This window comes from Manis javanica, chromosome 9, assembly GCF_040802235.1.
Source record: "Manis javanica isolate MJ-LG chromosome 9, MJ_LKY, whole genome shotgun sequence".
Lineage (NCBI taxonomy): Eukaryota > Metazoa > Chordata > Mammalia > Pholidota > Manidae > Manis > Manis javanica.
This window is the reverse complement of record NC_133164.1, coordinates 43,180,324-43,199,135: the sequence shown is the minus strand read 5'-3', so window position 1 is coordinate 43,199,135 and position 18,812 is coordinate 43,180,324. Positions and strand designations below refer to the sequence as shown.

General features: G+C 37.7%; 1 protein-coding gene across 2 annotated transcripts in view; it reads left to right on the top strand.

Moving 5' to 3' along the window:
* The window catches only part of TDRD3 (tudor domain containing 3), a 211,316-nt gene extending 199,766 nt beyond the window's left edge, over positions 1 to 11,550 (top strand). For both annotated transcript variants that reach the window (XM_073212542.1, XM_073212543.1), the window contains 2 exons: positions 6,386 to 6,511; positions 11,295 to 11,550. In XM_073212542.1, coding sequence (XP_073068643.1) covers positions 6,386 to 6,511; positions 11,295 to 11,325 — 157 coding nt within the window. In that variant the 3' untranslated portion in view covers positions 11,326 to 11,550. The remainder of the gene's footprint in view (positions 1 to 6,385; positions 6,512 to 11,294) is intronic.
* Positions 11,551 to 18,812: the final 7,262 nt, after the last annotated feature.

The following is an 18,812-nucleotide window of genomic DNA, read 5'->3' as shown; positions in this document are numbered from 1 at the left end:
GCTTCATCTTAAAATATTCAGATTTTATGCAAAAGTGTATAATTCCTGATTGATTGTTTTCAGTAATGCTTTGATAATTTCCTCCCTCTTTTTGTTGTATTTGCCCTTTTTCTCTATAATTAAAAAAAAATCACTTCCCAAAAGAAACAAAACTAATGGCAACACTAAAATGATTTAGACTGTGAAATTATTAGTTTTGTGTATAGGTTTTGTGTATAGATAGTTTTTAATTTCTGAAGAAATAAAAGCAGGTGGCAAGAATCTTCCTTCTCCCATTGGCTCTTTCATTTTCTGCAGTGTCTTTCCACTTGCCTTTTGTGCCCAGAGCAATTTTAGAAACACTCTTACAACAAACTTCCTGAACTTTAGCAAAATGTTAGTCTAGTAGTTTAAGTGAAGTAGGTATGTTTATTTTATTGTCAAAGGGCTACTTAATTTAGGATAATAGGCAACATAGAAGGCTTATTTGCTAAACCTTTTATAGGTATTACCTCAGATAATTCTCCATGTAAACATATGAGTTCATTACTGTTTTCTGTGTGAGAAAAGTGAGACATGGAGAAATTGAGTACATGCCTAGGAAGTGGTAGAGTTAAACTCAGATTCCGATCTGACTTAAGAGACTGAGGTCTTAAATACCAGTGCTATGAAGTATCTGTCAAGGAAATGTTTGAATGTATTAAGTAAGATACTCAATATATTAAGTAAGATACTCAAAGGAATATGCTCCTTACCCTGACTTCTGGACAAGCTTTTGGAATCTATTTTAACTTTTAGCTAAAACAAGCAATGTGCTTTAGAGAGGTATACATATTTTAAATCATATATTCATTCTTTACACTTCACCATAATATTTCAACAAAGATGATCACCATTAAATGATGTTTATACTAGCCTCAAGACAGAAGCCATCCATTTGTTTAAAACTGATGTTAAGCTAGCTATTAGAACAAATTAAGCAAAACTGACTGAAACAAGAAATGTAAACATGAACCACATCATACAATGGAAAGAACTTCAGAGTAGAAAGTCTGTGTGTCTTACTGAAAGAATGGCCACTTAGGTAACTTTGGGTAAGTACGCTGAGCCTTACTTTCTTCATCTGTAGAATGGTGAGATTAAGTAATTTAAAGCATTGTTACAAGGATTAAGTGAAATAAAATGCAAAATGCCAGATAAAGAGTGGAATAAACATTCATTCCCCATCAGTTGCAAGTTGTAAATAAATTTAGGTGTGTTTTTGAATGGAAGAGTAGGTATACTTTTATCATTTGATGTTGATAAGGTTGACATGTTACTAGTCTTTTTCAGACTGTAGTCCTTTAGTAAAAAGGTGGTTGCAGCCTTTTGATGTTTAGTTGATTTTCTTGAGTGCTTAAGCTGTCAAGAATGCTTGTTTACTTTGTTTGAAGGAGCAGAGGATCTTAATAATATTGGAGGAAAGGACAATGATGAATAGTACTGTATTTGCTTTGACTGCCATTTAAACATCGAGTTTTCATCCCTGTGAAAGATTTGTGTCTTGTTTAGGTCATTGCTTTAGTTGCAGACGTAGAATAAAACCTTTGAGCTTAGGTGTTCAGGCGATTTCCTAATATCTTAGGGAATCACCAACAATTTCCATTTTTTTTTATCACTGTAGAAAATACTCTTTTCTAAAAAATAGATCGGAACCACAGTGAAATGTCTCCCAGTTCTGAATTTTGCAGGATACAGCATTGAAACTTTGTGTTGTGCCAGCCATGCATTTTGGAACAGTTGTTTTGTAATAAGATTTTGAATCAGTTTTTTTTTTTTTTGCATCAGTTTTCTGCTGTAAACTTGTTTTAAATAAAATATTACTGGACTTTGGTATATTTAAAGAGATGATCTTACAGCCTGCTCTAGGGAAGGAAGACTATAATTCCCCATTATATTTTATTCTAAAGTGGTATCAATTTACTCAAATTTTCAAAAACAGGTAACTCTTATCATAAAATATACTTATTTTGCTTATATATAATAACTTCTCATATGTGAATAAAGGCTGAGGCTTTTTTTTCCCCCATTTACATGTAGAAAATGAGTTTTTATTATTAAATGAGATATTTAATTCATAGAAGTCAAAAACAGGTTTAGAGTCTCTCTTGTGATAGAAGGCAAAGGTGAAAGGGCTCTGAGCTCAGTGGGAGGCATGCATTCCAGTTCTGGTTCTTCTAGACCTTGCTTGCTTATATTAATCAAGGAGATACTGATCACATGCATGCATAAAAACACCCACTTTAACCTATGCCCATCTATTTTATATTGTAATTCTGTATAAAATTTCATTTGAAAGAAGAGTACGACATTTGCCCCCCCCAAAAAATAATAATAATGATAATTTTTTGAAGATTTAAATCTGCTCAGTTAGATTATCTCCAATTCCCCTTCCAGTTGTGAAATTACTTACATCTGTATTCCTTGCCTTCTTTGCCTGGAAGCATAGTGAAGGGCAAACGGGACTGTGAATCAGAAGACCTATGTTCTTTCTTGCTCAGGGTATGTTGCTTAATTACTTGAGCAAATAATAGCTACTTAGTTATTCGGACTAACTCTTCTTTACAGAAACTTCTTTTATAGTCTGGCATTCCAAGCAAATCATCTCTCATTGTCTCCTCACAGTGTTATAGCTGCAAGAGAATGCAGAAAGAATGGTAATTTAAGATGAGGCAGTTAGGTTACATAAATATGAACATGAGCTGGAGCAGAGGAAACATAGCATTGTCAGCCAGTAGAGCTCTCTTCAAAAGTTCCATTAATGGTTGGGTTAGCATTTAGGCCTTAGAAGTAGAGGCAGATGAACAAAAAATGTCCAAAAAGAAGAAGGGAAATGGTGGCAAACCTAAACCTCCTGAATTTCAGCATTATTTTTCAGTCTGTCCTGACACTTAGGAGTAGAAAGTTTCTTCCTCCGTATTTGCCTAGCCCAGGGCTTCCCAGTACTGGCCCTCCTGGCCTGGATAATTCTTTGCTGTTGGGCTGCTTTGCGTATCATAGGAAATTTAGCAGCATCCTTGGTCTCTACGCATTAGATGGAGTAACACATCTCACTCAGTTCCTCCCCTCAGTTTGTAACAACCAAAAATGTCTCCAGACATTAGCTAATGCCTCTTGGGGGGCAAAATCACTCCCAGTTAAGAACCGCTGATCTAGAATCTTCCTTATAGTACTGGCTTTCATGCTTAGCTGTGCTTCACCTTACTTTTTGCAAAACAGAAACCTGACCTCTATTTAAATGTGTTTCACATCTCTTACTGAACAATGTTCCAGTTCCAAATAATGGTTTATTATGGGCCGTTGTAACACAGCTCATTTATAAATGAGGGAGTATGTATTTGTCTCTGTTCTAATTGCAGATATAGTATGTGCTAATGAGAGACTAAAGGTGATATGTAGGAAAGATGTGACCTGTCAAATGTGTTTTATAGATGAAGTTAGACATCTCCTTTTTGCCTTGGTGCTGTGACTTTTTTCTTTCCCAAAATATCACTGCATTCATGCTTAGTATCACAATGATTATTGCATTTTGTATCCTTTCATTAAAAGGAGCAGTGAATTAGTAAATACTGGCATGAAAAGAGGGTGCATTTTGAATATTAGTTATTTAGTTAAAACCAGGTGTTATCTGACAGCATGGCTCCATACCCACCTGCAAACAGGTGAGCAAAAACCTGAGTCCCAATTAAGTGGTTCTAAATCTCAGAAGCTTAGGTAAAGATGACATTGGTCATTGCCATTTTGTGAAAGTCATCACAGGCCTTAAAGAGGCTCGCCTGAGGGTCAGAAGCAAAGTGGTGCTGTTCTGGACTCTTCCTCTTGTGACCTCTGTGACACGGGAAAATCACTTCACCTGTCTGAGTTTAGAGACTCCTCATCTGTCAAGTCTAGGGGGACAGACCAGATGGCCATCCAGGATTGTGCCAGCTCACAGTGCCAGAGTTTTAAAAGAAAATAGAAGGAAGAACAAGGTATAAATTTCATTCAAAGATAACTCCTAATAAACTTATCTATTACATTAAGCTGTGTATTATATAAAATGGAAAGGGGTACTCAATGTTAAAGTTAGTAGCAGTATAATATAGGAAGTAATTTTTGTAGGTAATCAGATTTGCCCTCAATTACTCCACACGAAAAGTATTTAAAAGTTAACAAAAAGCAAGATTGTGTCTTTGACAGTAACTGAAAACTAAACTGTCAAAACCATTTTTATTTTTTACCTCTCTGTTTTGTATAAAAAGATTACAAAGACATCAAATAATGGAAAGAAATCTCATGGTTGGTCATCTCTGTAAAACCATCTAATTGGCTCTAGCTAATAGTCTGAATCTTTTAAACACAGTAGAAACAGCTTTTCGAATAGCAGTGTCATATTATATAAACCCAGTTCACTCACTCAGGAAATGTAGTGTCCCCCTTTAACAGCATATTTTATTGAAAAAGTATACGTTTTTAGATGCCCTCTAGGCAGTTCTGCAGCTGGGTGTGGAAAAAAAATAACATTACATTCTAATTTCTGAAATAATTACTTCATCTCCTACAGCAGCAAATATATTTTCATCCTTCTCTGTTAATATGCAAAGCCTCAAATGTTTTTGTGTCATAAATGTTCATATGTCATAAAATTAAATAGCTCCTTTTCAAATTTAGCTATATTTGACAGTCATCATTCCAAACAGTGACCAGAATAATAAAAAATAATTCTCTCTTTTCCTGAACACTTGTCAATTTTTCTTCTTGGATTTTTAATTGCTTTACTAAATTATAGACGTAATGTCTGATGCTTCTAACCATTTTGAGATTGATTGTTGTTAAAGGTGTGGAGAGAAAGGAGAGCTAACCTTGAAGTTTATCTCTAAAATGTAGTTATTGAGTTACGCCAAATACATTGTTAGATTTCTCCATTCTCTTATTTAGGTGATGATGACTCCTGACAGATGATCATTAATTTCTCACTATTGGTTTATTTCTTTTACATGCAGACTGAGACTGAAAGATTTAAGCAGTAGTGTTTGAATCAAAACCCAGGATTGCCTTAGAAGTATTAAGGCAATGCCACAAAACTTTCTTGTGAAAAAGGGGACTTCAGTGTCCCATATATAAAATGGAAATAATGGTTAGAAATACCATGGAAGGTGCTTAATAATGAGAGTTATGTTTGTGCCAAATATGAAATCTCATTTCTAAATAATAGGATTTGATTATGTTTGAACTATGTATTATATAAAACAGAAAGCGATTCTCATTAAGTGCTATCTATCTGCCTCTATCAGGTAAAATTCCGATAGTTGAATTTGTAAAATTTATAGAACTCAGTCCTTCATATAACCTCCTGTGCTATTAATATGGTCAACAGAAAGTAATCTTTCAGGAAAGAAGATTCAAAAATGAAGAGAAAAGGAGTAAGAAACAGATAAATTTCCAAAGTCTTGCAAATTTCTGTGCTCTGCTAATTCAGGTGGAATTTAAAGTCTACTTTTAACATAGATGCTGTTGCTTTAAACAAAACTTAGAGCCACTTTTTTCTGTCTCTATGATGGAGCATACTTCATAGCTACATTAATTTAAAAACACTGAAACAGCAAGGTGGCAGTACTCAGGAAGAAACCAGTGTGCCTTTGGCTACGTTTCTGTTGCTTCTAAGTTCTTTTCAAATACTAAACTTACCTATACTCTTCTTGCTGTTTAATCTGCTTATCCTAATTTCCCTGTGCTATTTCTTGAGCTGGTAGATCTGTCCCTTCAGCAAGAAAGAAAATGAGGAGAAAATAGTTTGTGCCTTTTTATGGTGATTGCTGTGTCTTGCATGAAGCTTTCTATATCTGTAAATTGTACTTCCCTCCTCATTTCAATCCATTATTTTTTCCTGTCTCTAGATGTAAGGTTCTTAACAATATTGAAGATTTTATCAGATGAGGGCAGACAGCTGGTGAACATTCTAGGCTCTTCAACCCCTTTTCCATATCTTACCAAGACCCCTTCCCATGACAAATACCTAGAAATATTTAAAAGCCCAAATATTCAAGAAAAAAATTATTATAATGCTTGTTTTTCTGTGTTTTCATACCATTGTATCATTTAGTGAGGTAATCATGCCATTATGTGGAAATAGTTTCCTTTTCCAGAATTAAATTTGATTTTAATCTTACCACTCTAAGTTTTATTCTTATATTACCAAGGATCAAAAGAATGTTAACAGTGTCCCCACCTTTCATTCCCCCCTTGCCTCCCTCTGTTCTGAAAGTTGACAGATGTGAATTCCAGGGCAGCTTAAAAGGGTTTATCAAAATTGACACCATGAAGTGTGTTTGACTTAGGATACTTGAAGCTGTTTTGAACATGTTAAATCACTACTCGTTGTAAATAGGAGGATGAAGGCACCTATGACCAAACCCTGGAGTTCCGCAGAGGAGGTGATGGCCAGCCAAGAAGATCCACTCGGCCAACCCAGCAGTTCTACCAACCTCCCCGCGCCCGGAACTAATGCCAGAAGGTAAAGGTGACATTGGGAAATGGTTTCCCTATAAAGAAGTATAATATTCATGTTAAATATATAAGTTCAATTATTAATATTTCATGGTAGTATAATAGAAAGGGCTGATGTTTTAAAAGTTTTAGTTTTAAAGTATTTGAGATTATACCATAGTTACAAACTGCTTTTCCACTAAACATTTTCCCACAAAAGCTCTCCCTAATCCCCCTTTTTCTGTGTGTCTCCTCTCTTCTCTGGAGGTGATGACAATCACTGAAATGTCTGTACATTTGAAAGCAGAAAGAAAACACAAGAAAACAGAGAACGAGATCATCACTGACCTGGATAGTTTTCATTGTTTAACTAATTTCAATCCAGTTTGAGAAAGAGGAAGTGTTTCATAGTATATCTTCAGGAGTTGGGTTAAGACAACAGGATTGCTTATTGAGATGCAATTTTGGGACCTTACGCTACTAGTCCAGAAACTTTCTTTCTTAGAGTTTCAGAAAAGAGAGTTGCTATCTGAAAATCATCTTCACAGGGATGATGAGAAATATAACAAGAAAGGAAATTATGGGACCAACCTAAGTCATCACATTTTGATGAATAAAGATCTTATTTCTTTATGTGTTTTTAGAAGGAAATACATTTGCCATTTTTGGTAACATTTCTATTTTTTCATTATACCAGGACTTTTGAATATATTTTTTTTAATAATCAGAGTTTTCCTATTGCAGCTTTTGCTATGTATCACCCTAAAGACTATTTTAGACTTAACTGTGTCTTATTTCTCAGTCCCTCCCTCTCAGTAGCAAGACCACTGACCGTTTTTAAGAAATTGTTCTCAGTTCCTCATTTCAGCTATTCATTCTGCTAAGGCTGTTATCCACATTGTATTTTTCCCCTGCTAAGTGACTCTTTCAATTTTTCAAACTAGCTGTGGCTGTTTAACACCTGAAATGCAGCTAGTTTGAACTGAGATGTGCTACAAATGAAAAAATGCATACCAAATTTTAAAGACTTACTTACAAAGAAAGTAAAATAGCTCAGTAATTTTTGTTGATTACATATTGAAATGATAATATTTTGAACAGATAAAATTAAATATGTTATTAAAATTAATTTTTAGTTTTTTAAATATTGCTAGTAGAAAATTAAAAATGAGATATGTGTCTCACATTATGTTTCTGCTGGACAGCGCCATCCCAGAGTCTGCTATCTCCTTTAGCTTCCGTACCTTCACTAGTTAAAAATTAGTCTGTCATACTAAGTGAAGAAATGTTTCCTCGGCCTTCTAGCCCTTCTCTTCTCATGTAGTCCTCAGCCAGGAGTGGAAGTCTGATGCTACTTGACTTCTGGTTTACCTGAGGAAGTCAGTGTGACATCTTTTTCCTCTTATCACTGGCTTTTCTTTGTGCTTAATACAAAGCCATCAAGTAAACAGATCTGACCTACTGTCCATAGTATCACAGAAGAGCTACTTCTCAACTTTGGGAATGTTTCTATAGCATGTAAGAACTGACCAGAGCAAAATCAAAGTCTGTAAGGACAACAAGTTTTGCATTGCATGAGATTGAACATCACTTTTAAAATAAGCTCTGTGTGCTTAGAATTAAATCTCCTCTAAGGTGAATGAACACTAAGAATTCCCTGTAAGCTTTCTGAGGTCTTCTGAATTGTTTGAAACAAGGTTTCAAAATAAGACCAAAGATTTTCAACAACCTGATTGCTGTACATCAGTGGTTGCTTAACAGCGGGTGCAGAACTGGAGGCCTCCCCTGGGTGCCTTGGGGCTGTTGAAGGTGAACCGGGTCTGGCAGGGCTGGATGCAGAGAGAAGACTGTGAAAATGAGTAAGGGTGCCGCCAAATGGGCGGGATCCTCAGTCTGCTCACCCTTCCCTGCTTCCTTTTATGTGTCTCATATGTTAGGATGCTATGGAAATTTTCTTTGGAAAAGAGTATGCTGCTGAAAAGTAAATTATAAACTATAGCTCTGTGATAATTGTAGCTTGTTCATATCAAATAGTGCAATGCGAACAGTTCCTAATCCATGGAAACATCACAATCTTGGCGGTTTTCTGTGTTCCCTGAGGGAAATGCCGTCTTTTCCAGGTGCTTGCTATGGATTGTACTGTTGACATGGGAAATATGTGACACAGAAATTTTGGATTCCTGACATCAATAAGAAAATTAAATTTGGCTGGGTGTGGGGAGGGAAGCAGTCTCATGATGGTCATTCAGAAACCTCTCACTACAAAGTTTACCTGAAAAAAACAAATAAATAAGAAAAACACATGTGATCTTGTTTGAAAAACATTATTATTCACTTTGCATTTTAATTCAAACATGAAAGACTATAAAATCGAATTAAATATCTCTTTGATATACTGCCTTTGAATGGCAGGTTTACCAATAATAAGAATACACCTTTATTTTGCACACAACTAAATATATTATTTTCTTCTTGAGAGAAAAGATATTATCTTTTTATTTCCTTATTCCTGGTTTCCATTAACTAAAACATTTTTTTAAAAGATATGCGCTGTAGCCAGCCATTTGACTTCTAGCAAATATAAGCATGAATTCTAATACATGCTGAAGTTTTTCTGAGGCTTTGTTATCCAAAATTATTCCAGATAGTAAGAAACACTCAAGGCACTTTCTATGATCACTTTAAAAAAACATAATTTCATAGTCATAGTCTTTCTTTTTGTTTTGGGTACTTTGCTAGGTGAAGAACGACACATAGTAGCTGCTCAGTAAGTGTTTGTTAAATCAGTATATTTTGATAAAGTTTATTAGTGTGTAGTTTATACATTCTTTTATTGTCCTAAAAAGTTTTTTTATAAGTCTCCTCTATTACTACCCCTTCACCTCCCCACATACACACGTACTTCCCCAAGGGTGGAGAGGAAGGTGGATTCTGCCTGACCTTAGTACCAAGGACAACATCAGTGACTAGCAAAAGCAGGAGACACCCCGGGGGTCAGGGCGGCTGAGAGAAGGCATCCCGGGGAGCAACGTGAGAAAGTAGGCCCATGCCTGAGAGGTGGTGGAAAGTCACATCCAGACTTGGAGGGGAAATAGGGCCCGAACCTCCAAACTTCTAGTTCCTGGACTCGTCACAGTTGTTACAGCCAACTTAGAAATATGAGCAGATATGGAAAGAGAAATTATAAAAAATCATATATTCTTTTAAATATATAAAGAATTATATATTATAAAGAATGCTGTAATTTTTTAATCAGTGAAATGGACCAAAACTATGTGCATTTGAAGAGGCTTCAGACATGACTGGAGTCCTAGAAACTAGATGCCAATTCGTTGGGGCAGGACTTAGAAATAAATTTTAAGCTTCATTTTCATGGTAGGATAGAGCCCTCTGAAGACATTGTAAAGGCTGAGGAAGGCTTAAAGAGGAAGAGGCAGCGTCCACAGCAAGGGGCTTTCAGTGACAATAGTGTATGTAAACCAAAACAGTGGGTGTTAAAATATTTATTGCTGGTGACAGAGAGTATGGCTCTAGATATGTTAACAGTTTGACTTTGATGTGTTCGGTGTTGTCATAAACTTTTGAATAAGAGTGATATAATCAAAATTAAGCTTAAGAAATACTGCTGCTGGATGTAGGATGGAGTCCAGAACGAGGAGGAAGATATTGCAGTAGTCCAGTCAGAATGGTTAGTTTCAGGTCTTGCTGTGAACAGAGAGTAATGGCAGCCGTGTGTGGGAAGAGTTTGGAAGACGCATCAGCTTGAAGCTCCCTAGTGCCATGGAGGTCACGGCTTAGCATGTAAAGCAGTTTAATAAATGTTGACTCATTCTGAACTTAGTTTTCTATTTGTTTGATGTAAAAAATGGCCTTCGCAGTTTTCATATATCAGCCAGAAACTTTGAAACCAATAACTCAGTATAAACTACTACGTAAATACCATGACTTTGTTTATTCTCTAAAATCCAGGTTTTAACACTATTTTTAGGTGATAAAAGATGTATTTTTAAGTGTCAGTTTTTTTGTTTTTTCTCAACAATCTGGTCCAGCATCTCTTTACAATATTTTTCAATCAAGGTCAGGGAAATGGTTGCTATAAAGATAGCTGTTACAGAACCCCATGATGCCAGCAGGAGAGGCATCATGTGAGGATAATGGTACCCGAAGCTCTTTATTTTCCAAGCAGGGGACTATTTATTCTGGAAGGCATATGAGCTGTTTGTATGCAGCCATGGGAACCCTACCCATCCAGCATTCTGTCATGCATGAAACTGAAACAGGACTGGAGCAAACAAGGCTTCGCTCACCACTGCTCTTGAGTCCTTCTGTTGTCACCACCCAAAGTGTTTCAACCAGAGTGGTATCTGCTAAGGGTGAGGAGCAGGCAGGAGGAGGTAAACTAAAAGGACTTACCTGTATGGGCTAAACCAGTTCAAAGGTATTCAGAGGGGAAATAGAGTAGAATGGGGGTAGGAGGTGATTCATTGACAGACCATCTCTGTTAAAAATTATTCCATTGATCCAAATCCTGAAATCCACATGCTAGCAGTAAAGGAGCTACTAGTGAGAGATGTACTTTAAGAATCTCTACAAGAAAAAATTATCATAAAAGGTTTTACTTGTTTGTTTACATATTGATTTATAGAAATTATGTTTATAAATTAGGCATCAGTGTTCACTTTATTTACTTGAGACCTATTGATATTCATACAGACACTTCACATTTACAGATAAATTTTGGCAGAGTTTATCTTGAGTGTGGAAAAGTCGATTTGAGGGTCCAGTTTCACTCTTCCTCTCTTTTTAAACAGAGTTTTTGTGAAGAAAGAAGCCATTGACTGAAACATCCTGGTCAAAACCTGTTGATAGACCTCCTACTTCCCCTTCAAAATAGGATGCAGCTATGGCGGATATTGTTTGGAGAACAAAAAAACAGATTTTAGGGGGAAAAAGAATTCAGCCCACACAAAGAATGGGAAAAAGTACTAAGTTAACTAAAGCAAATGCCTTTTACATGTGAAAGAATTTTTTCTTCTGCCATCAATAAAATCAGTGCTCTATTATGTACATTGTTTTACTGTATGTTTTATTTGCCAAATATTATCTTTCTTGTTCATCTGTTGTTAACCCCATGCTATAGAATAGAGTAACAATTATAGCATACTGATGCCTCCTCCTGTAATTACAGAATCAACTGACTTACACAGCTTGCCACATTTCTTGCAAAAAAAAACCCTGAAGCTAAATAGCATGGTAATAGCTGCTAAATATAATAGCAAAAGTATTTAAAACTTGAATATGTTGTTTTTAGCACTCTACTAGCTTGTTCAAATGTAATTTGATTTAAAAGATGCATTCCCTTCCCTAGAAAATGCACAGTGGATCTTTCAAGGTGCATTGGTTGCAAATAAGAGAAAACCTGACTCAAACTAGCTTAAACACTAAAGGAAATTTACTGGCTCACTGCACTGCCAGAAGTGCAGTAGGTTTCATTTGGTTTAATTCAGTGACTCAGAGCTGTCATGAAAGACCATGATTCTTTCCATTTCTCATTTTTGTTTTCTCTGGAATCCACTTCATTCTATATAGCAGGCTGCCCCATGTGGTCAAAAGGTGGCTGCAGATCCCAGAGTCCAAGGATGGAGTCAGGGTCTCTTCAGAAGTGCGCTTACCCGTATTGTGCTGCTTTTTTGCCTATGAGCCAGTAACTTCAGCAAGGGTCTGTGGATTAGCGCCAGCCTGATCCAAGTGACCCAAGCTTACAAGTGGGGTGGTCTGTTCTCAGCAAGCTCATTTGATTCGAGGCAGAGGATATGCATCTGCAAGTCAGAATACTTGCCGAAAGGAGAGGGAGGCGGTGTTGGAGAAGAACCACACCCCCCTTTACAGAGAGTCAGTATGTCAGAACGGCAGACTCTTCATTTAATAGGACAAATACAGTCTTCCCATAGCCTTAGTCCTATGAAGTCAGATGTTAAAAAGAGTGAGAGGGAGGGAGGGAGGGAGGGAGGGAGGAAAGATGGAAATAGAAAGTAGTAGAAAACAGAATCCTCTGCCCAAAATAATTGACAAAGTTGTGTACTTTGAAGGAGAGGGCTACAGGAATAAATGTAAGTCTTTGGGCAGAGAAGACATGGCTAACAGCACTGAATTTTTTTATTTTGCCATTGCTGTGCATCATAATCATCAACCAGGAGTGGAGTGGCCTGGGCTTAGGTGTTTTTTAAAAGATCTCTAGATAATTCAAATGTGTATTCTGGGTTGAGAAACAGGAAGACCCACGGTAGTTTTGATAAGTTTGACAGCTGAGAAGTCAGTGAGGGAAGAGAAGAACTTGAACTGAGGTCAGAGGGTGGTTTAAGGTCCTGGTTCTCTACACATCCTTTTATAAGGGAACAAAAATACCTAGTACAGTGTTAAACTTACAATACACTCTCAGTGGATGGTACTAGCATCAGTTAGTAGCTATCCTTACAACTCAGCAATCTGTACAAACAGTTCTGTATGGTAATATGGGATATGTCTGATTTGACATGAAGCTACTAAGAGAAGTTTGCTGTTGGTCAGCAAGCGGGCCAGCCTGTCTGTCCTACTGATTGCTGGTGGCTGCTTGGGCTTAGGGATAGGAGTCCATTTCTGATAAAACATGTGGCTAAAGGTGTCAAAGCTAAGCTTCACCATGACTTCGTTTTTAAGGGCGGCTGCAGGTAGACCTAGGTGGAGTGTGCAATAGGAAAATCATCACTACCATTTGCTGAGGTTTTCCTAGGTGCCGACACTGTGTTCAGCACTTTCCCTTCATTACCTTCTGTAGTCTTCACAGCAGCTGTAAGAGGATCCATTTCTATCACAATTCTACAGCTAAAGTAGCTGATGCTCCTTCAGAAAGGTTAAGGTGGTTACCCAGAATGCCGCGTAGAAGTGTGAGAGCCAGGATTCAAAGAGACATCCTGCAAGTGCCTACAGGGAAGACACTTAGAGACCTGCGTTACAGGAATGCCTAGCGGAAGCTTTTCCTCTTCCGTCTGTCCCCTCCTATCTGTGTTCATTTTCTTTTGATTTGCATTATGCATATTCTGTCACTTAATTAACCCCTTAGGTTTATTTGACCAATTGTCATGGCTGTGAAGTATGATGTTTACCTTCAGGGTTTCCTCCCGGTTCTAGGGCAGATCGGCCTCTCTCCCCATACCCCTTCCTCTCCCTCCTTCCTCTCTCCCTCTGGTTTCAGACCCTATTTTTCCTTTAACTTTCCATATTTATATTCTTAGCTTAGTTTCTTAGTTTTTTCTCCTATCAAGGAAAAAAAACTATAGCTAAAGTAACTGATGCTCCTTCAGATTTAACTACAGCTCAAAAATTAATGTGTATGCATTTATTCAGCAAGTATTGTGTTCTGGGAACTGTGCTGTAAGCATGAGCCAGTATGGTCTCAGATCTCACTGGGCTCATAATCTAGCTCCTTTTGTCAGTTTGTTTTACTATCTGCATATTATCCTTTTCACATTCCTTTTATTTCTCTAATATAAACTTCATTTCCTGAATGTTTTTCATTGACTTATTTTTGCTAAGCTACCAAAAATGATCAATTTTTCATTTTAGTATTTTACCTTCTGTTCTCTCTTTGTTTTTAAATGTTTTTAATTAAAAAAACAAAAAACGTTTTTGCCTCTGAGCCATGGGTATTAGCTGAAGAAAGTCTCAAGGTTTGGGGAAGCACCTGAGGTTGTGGGCAAACTTTTGCCCCTTTTCCAAGTATATCCGATGGCTAACCATTTCTTTCCCACCCACACCCCTTTCACTTACTAAGATACTGTACAAACAACTGTGGCTAGTAATGAAAACTAAGTGTTCATAGGCTCTGCAAGAATCCCAAGGCCCTCTCCTTCAAAGCAAAGTACTGTGTTTTGTGTGTTATTTTGGCCGGAGGATTCCCTTGCCCCCCAATCGTTTTCCCTCCCTTATTCCCTCTCTCCATTCCTTCTTTCCTCCCCTCTTTCTTTCCTTCTGTCTCTCTTTCCCTAATTGTTCACTTCTAGCTTCACAGGGCCAAGACTATGGGGACATTGTCTTATCGCGTAAAGAGTTTGTGCTTTACTTGACCTCACAGGCTTAGCCGTAATGACACCTGCAGCCTCAGACAATCTACTATTTCTATAGTTACATCTCTCATGGCTTTCCTTCGTGACTCTGAAGTAACACCTCGTGGCCAACCACACGTCTAGTTCAGCTGACAGCAAGGAGCAAACACAGAAGGAGCACAGAAGGCAATTGTGACCAACAGAGGTCAGAGCTGTGTCCCTCTGTGACGAGCACTGACCCTTGATTGGCACTTGCAGGAAAACAGGAGAGTGTCCTGTGTGTGAGTGAGTCAGGGTGTCCACGCGTGGCACGGAGAACCTTGCGTAGGTCCACTTTGGCAGTGGATCTTTTATGCTGTTGCACAAAAGGGAAAACTACCAGGATGTATATTGTTTTCCTCTACCTCCCACTGTGGTGAGGTGCTATAGATAAAAATACTTACTAAACAATATGTTTGCATAGAGAAAAAGACAAGGCCACACACATCAGAATGTAATAGAACTAGGCAAGAGAACAAGGCTAGCTCAGTTGTTTCAACTATAGAAGGAAGATCTTGGGTTTGGTGTCATATGATTTACATATAATGGGAAGGAGAAAGGACAGCCTGTGGTGTTCAGCCAGAGGAATAGACTCCACACACAGCTGGGACAGGTCTTCTCCGGAACTGAGGTAGGTTGACTCAGGACCCTCTGCTGCTCAGTGCCAGTGAAGGCCCAGCAGAGGGGGTGGCAGCACAGGGCCAGCTCTGTGAGGGACAACGGATGGGCAGAAGTTCCACGGCACCTCTGGATCTAACACTAGACACAGGAGCAATTCATGGCTCAGGATGCAGGCATGGGGGATCATGCACAAGTGCTCAATCCTCTAGGTACCCCTTCTTTTGCCAGGTTTGTCCACCAGTGTTGGGAGAGAGCCTGACACATTCCTTAAAAGAACATAGGGTCACAGTCAGCTGCTTCAGTCAAGAGTCCTCTGAGAGGGATATTTGGGCCCCCATTCCAGAAGCCAAGCTAACTAATGCTTCAGTGTTTCCAGATCTGAGGAGTGACACATTTGATAAAGAGACACATTTGGCAAATACCTATTCTCTTCTCATTTATTTCATCTTCTTTGAGAACACAGGCATGAAACCAGTGCAATGCCTGCTACAAAAGACTCGGGATCTTCCTGGACTAGAGAAATACTGAGAAAAGCTGGAATTGTTAGCTGGACAATAAGTCTTAAAGAGGTGTTTATTATAAACATCAGAGATTCTGCTCATGAGAGGGTGAAACTATCTCCCTTGACAAAGTCTAGTGGGTGCAAGGAACACAGCAGTCAGAGAGAAATGGAAAGTTAAAGTAAGGATGTCAGAGCAAAGTGTTCTCAGGAAAATACCTGCAGATGAAGAGAAGGCTCTTTCAGCTCCCATTCACCAAGAGAGGAGACAGCCTGCATAGTGGAGAATCCCGGTCCCACCAGCATGAAGAAACCCTAGAATTCCATCCTCTTAAATTAGGTTCCTGCTGAGTGAGCTGAGGGTGGTGTCTGGGTAATAACAGACTTCTCTGGAACATGGCAACTCCTTTCTCTTTTCCTTGCTGACTTTTCCATCTGCCTTCTTGCCTGATAACACTGTCCATTTCATGACCGTGGTTAGACTGATGGTGTCGGTTAGGATCTCAGGGCATTGCTTGTTAGTGCTGTCAGGTGCACATTACATGATCCAGGGCAGGGACCATTAGAACCTGGGAGACTCATGATGGCATTGTATTTAGTATCGTATTAGGATGACCGTCACTGATGTAATACAGTGATTCAACTTAGAGACTGCTGGAGCCACCCGCAATGAGTTTTTATAAAAGGTTTTACGAAACTAGCTGGGGAGGTGGACAGGGAGGAGAAAAGTCTGTTTATTAAAATTCCTCTTCATATCCCATTGTTTTTGAATGGACCAGCTAACATTTGTTTACTGAACATTTTCTCTTTTTCATCTTGCCTACAAATTGTTTTCCTTCTTTTTGAAAAGCAAGATCCATACCTGTTTCTCTTTAGTTCTGGACAGCATATAAGCCTCAATTGCCTGACCACCTGTGGGCCTTGTGTTCTTATGGAACCTCCATATGTAAGTAATTAAATTTTATTGTCTCTTGTTAATTTAATGCTTAGGTCAGCCAAAAGAAATGTGAAGAGTTGAGGAAAATTTTTGCTCCCCAACAAACATGAATGCATTAACAAACTGTAGTATATCCATAAATGAAATACTACACAGCAATACAAAGGACTAAACTATTGATACATGCAACAGCACGGGTGAATCTCAGAATAATCATGCTGAGTGAAAGAGGCTAGACCCCATCTTGGGAGAGGGAGAAAACAAGAATGTAAACATACTGTATGAGTACATTTGTAGAGAACTGTAGAAAATGCAAAGAAATCCATAGTGAGAGAAATACCATCAGTGAGTTTGGGGAGGACTGGGAATGGTGGGAGGGAAGAACTACCAAAGGGCATGAGGAAACTTCCTGGGGCAATTATTTTGATTTTGGTGATTGTTTCATGAGTATATATGTGCCAAAATTAATCAAGTGGTGTCATTAAATATATACACTTTTCTTTATGCTGATTATACCTTAGTAAAAACAGTTGTGAACTCAATGTAGGTATGTTCTTGCTCTTTACCTTAACTCATTGGAATAATACTAGACAATGAAAAAGTTAAGTCATAATTGTTCACTCTTCATTGGGTTGTGGCAATAATATGTTGACAGTTATAATTGTCTTTGTTAGGAAAGATTTAACATAAAAATAATAATTCTTCATGATCATTTTAGAAATATGGAGTCTTTAAATTGTTGCTGTTATTTGTAAAGCTCTTAATTCTCAGTAACAGGTGGTTATACTTATTGTTATTTTTGTTGTGCTACTACTTAGACTTTTAGACTAACTCTTCTTGCCACCTGAGGTTTTATATATATATATGGGTGTGTGCCTAAGCTTTCTATTGTTAAACTTCCATCTTTCAGAAGCCCCAGGCATTTCTTTATAGGAGCAAGGTTTTTGATAGGAAACATTTGCCCATCTGAGCCCTTCGGGTTTGTCTCTTTATATTTATTATACAGTTTTCAAATGCTAACCAAAGTAATTCTAATATATGAGGCCTAATTTGCTAATTAATAGGTACTTGTTTTAATTTCATAAATCCTTTAGTCTTTGGAAAATATAGCTCAAAGGTGAATAGCTTTGGTATTTTTGCAATACTCTGAATTCTTCTAAGCTCTACGTGGTATTTTTCAAACAAAGTAATTTCTCCCTGACCTATTTCACATTAGCTCGGTATGACATATACATGCTTAAATAAATACACTTATGTAGAAATATTTACATACTCATAACTCTTCACAGTACTCAGGTTTATGTGCACTAAAAAAATAATTGTACATTTTGCCTTGACTTATTGTTTTGGATTTATAATGTGCTAAAACTCATCAGCTCAGTAGAGGCATTCAGATACATGTGATAATCACTAGATTGAAGATGTTTATAACCATTTTATATAAAGCACTCCATTATTATGTGAAACATAGTAATTTTCCATGTCTCTATGGTGTTTGTAAAATAAGACCTTTTATATACAACTGCTTGTATCTAAATTTTTCTTCATATCCCTTAAAAAAGTTTTGGGAAGTCATTTTTTGTCCTGCCAAGGAAAAAAGCCCAGGAATTCAGGGCATTTGCTGTTCTCCATGTCTCATTGGACAGCTTGTGTAGAAACAGATCCTTGGAGCCAGATTACAGTTTAGTCAGCTCCTGAGATATTTTCTTCTGTGAATTAACTTGATCAACTTAGTAGAAAATTGTGCCATATGCTGTAAATAAGCTGCTTATGTAAAACCAGTTTATTCCAGCAGAAATTGCTACTTCCAAGTGCCATTTATATCATATCTTGGAACTTAATTATTGGATTCCTCACGGCAAACATTCCTATTTAGCAAGGTCATGTCCAGTTACTCAGTTGGGATTTCCTGGGTTCAAAGGTTTCTACTTTAAATCCTGACAGGTAGGCACTTTAGTTTTCAGAGTAACTCCACAAACGCCCCAGTAGAATTACTAATTCACATAAGCACATCTGTAGGAGAGTGGACATCTTTTGGATGTCTCCCTCCTCTGAGCATTGCTTTTCCCCCTGTCTTCAGCTCCAGTTTCAGAAAGAACCACAATGTTTGCACAGTACCTACAGCAGGAGGGAAGCAGAATCATGAAATAGC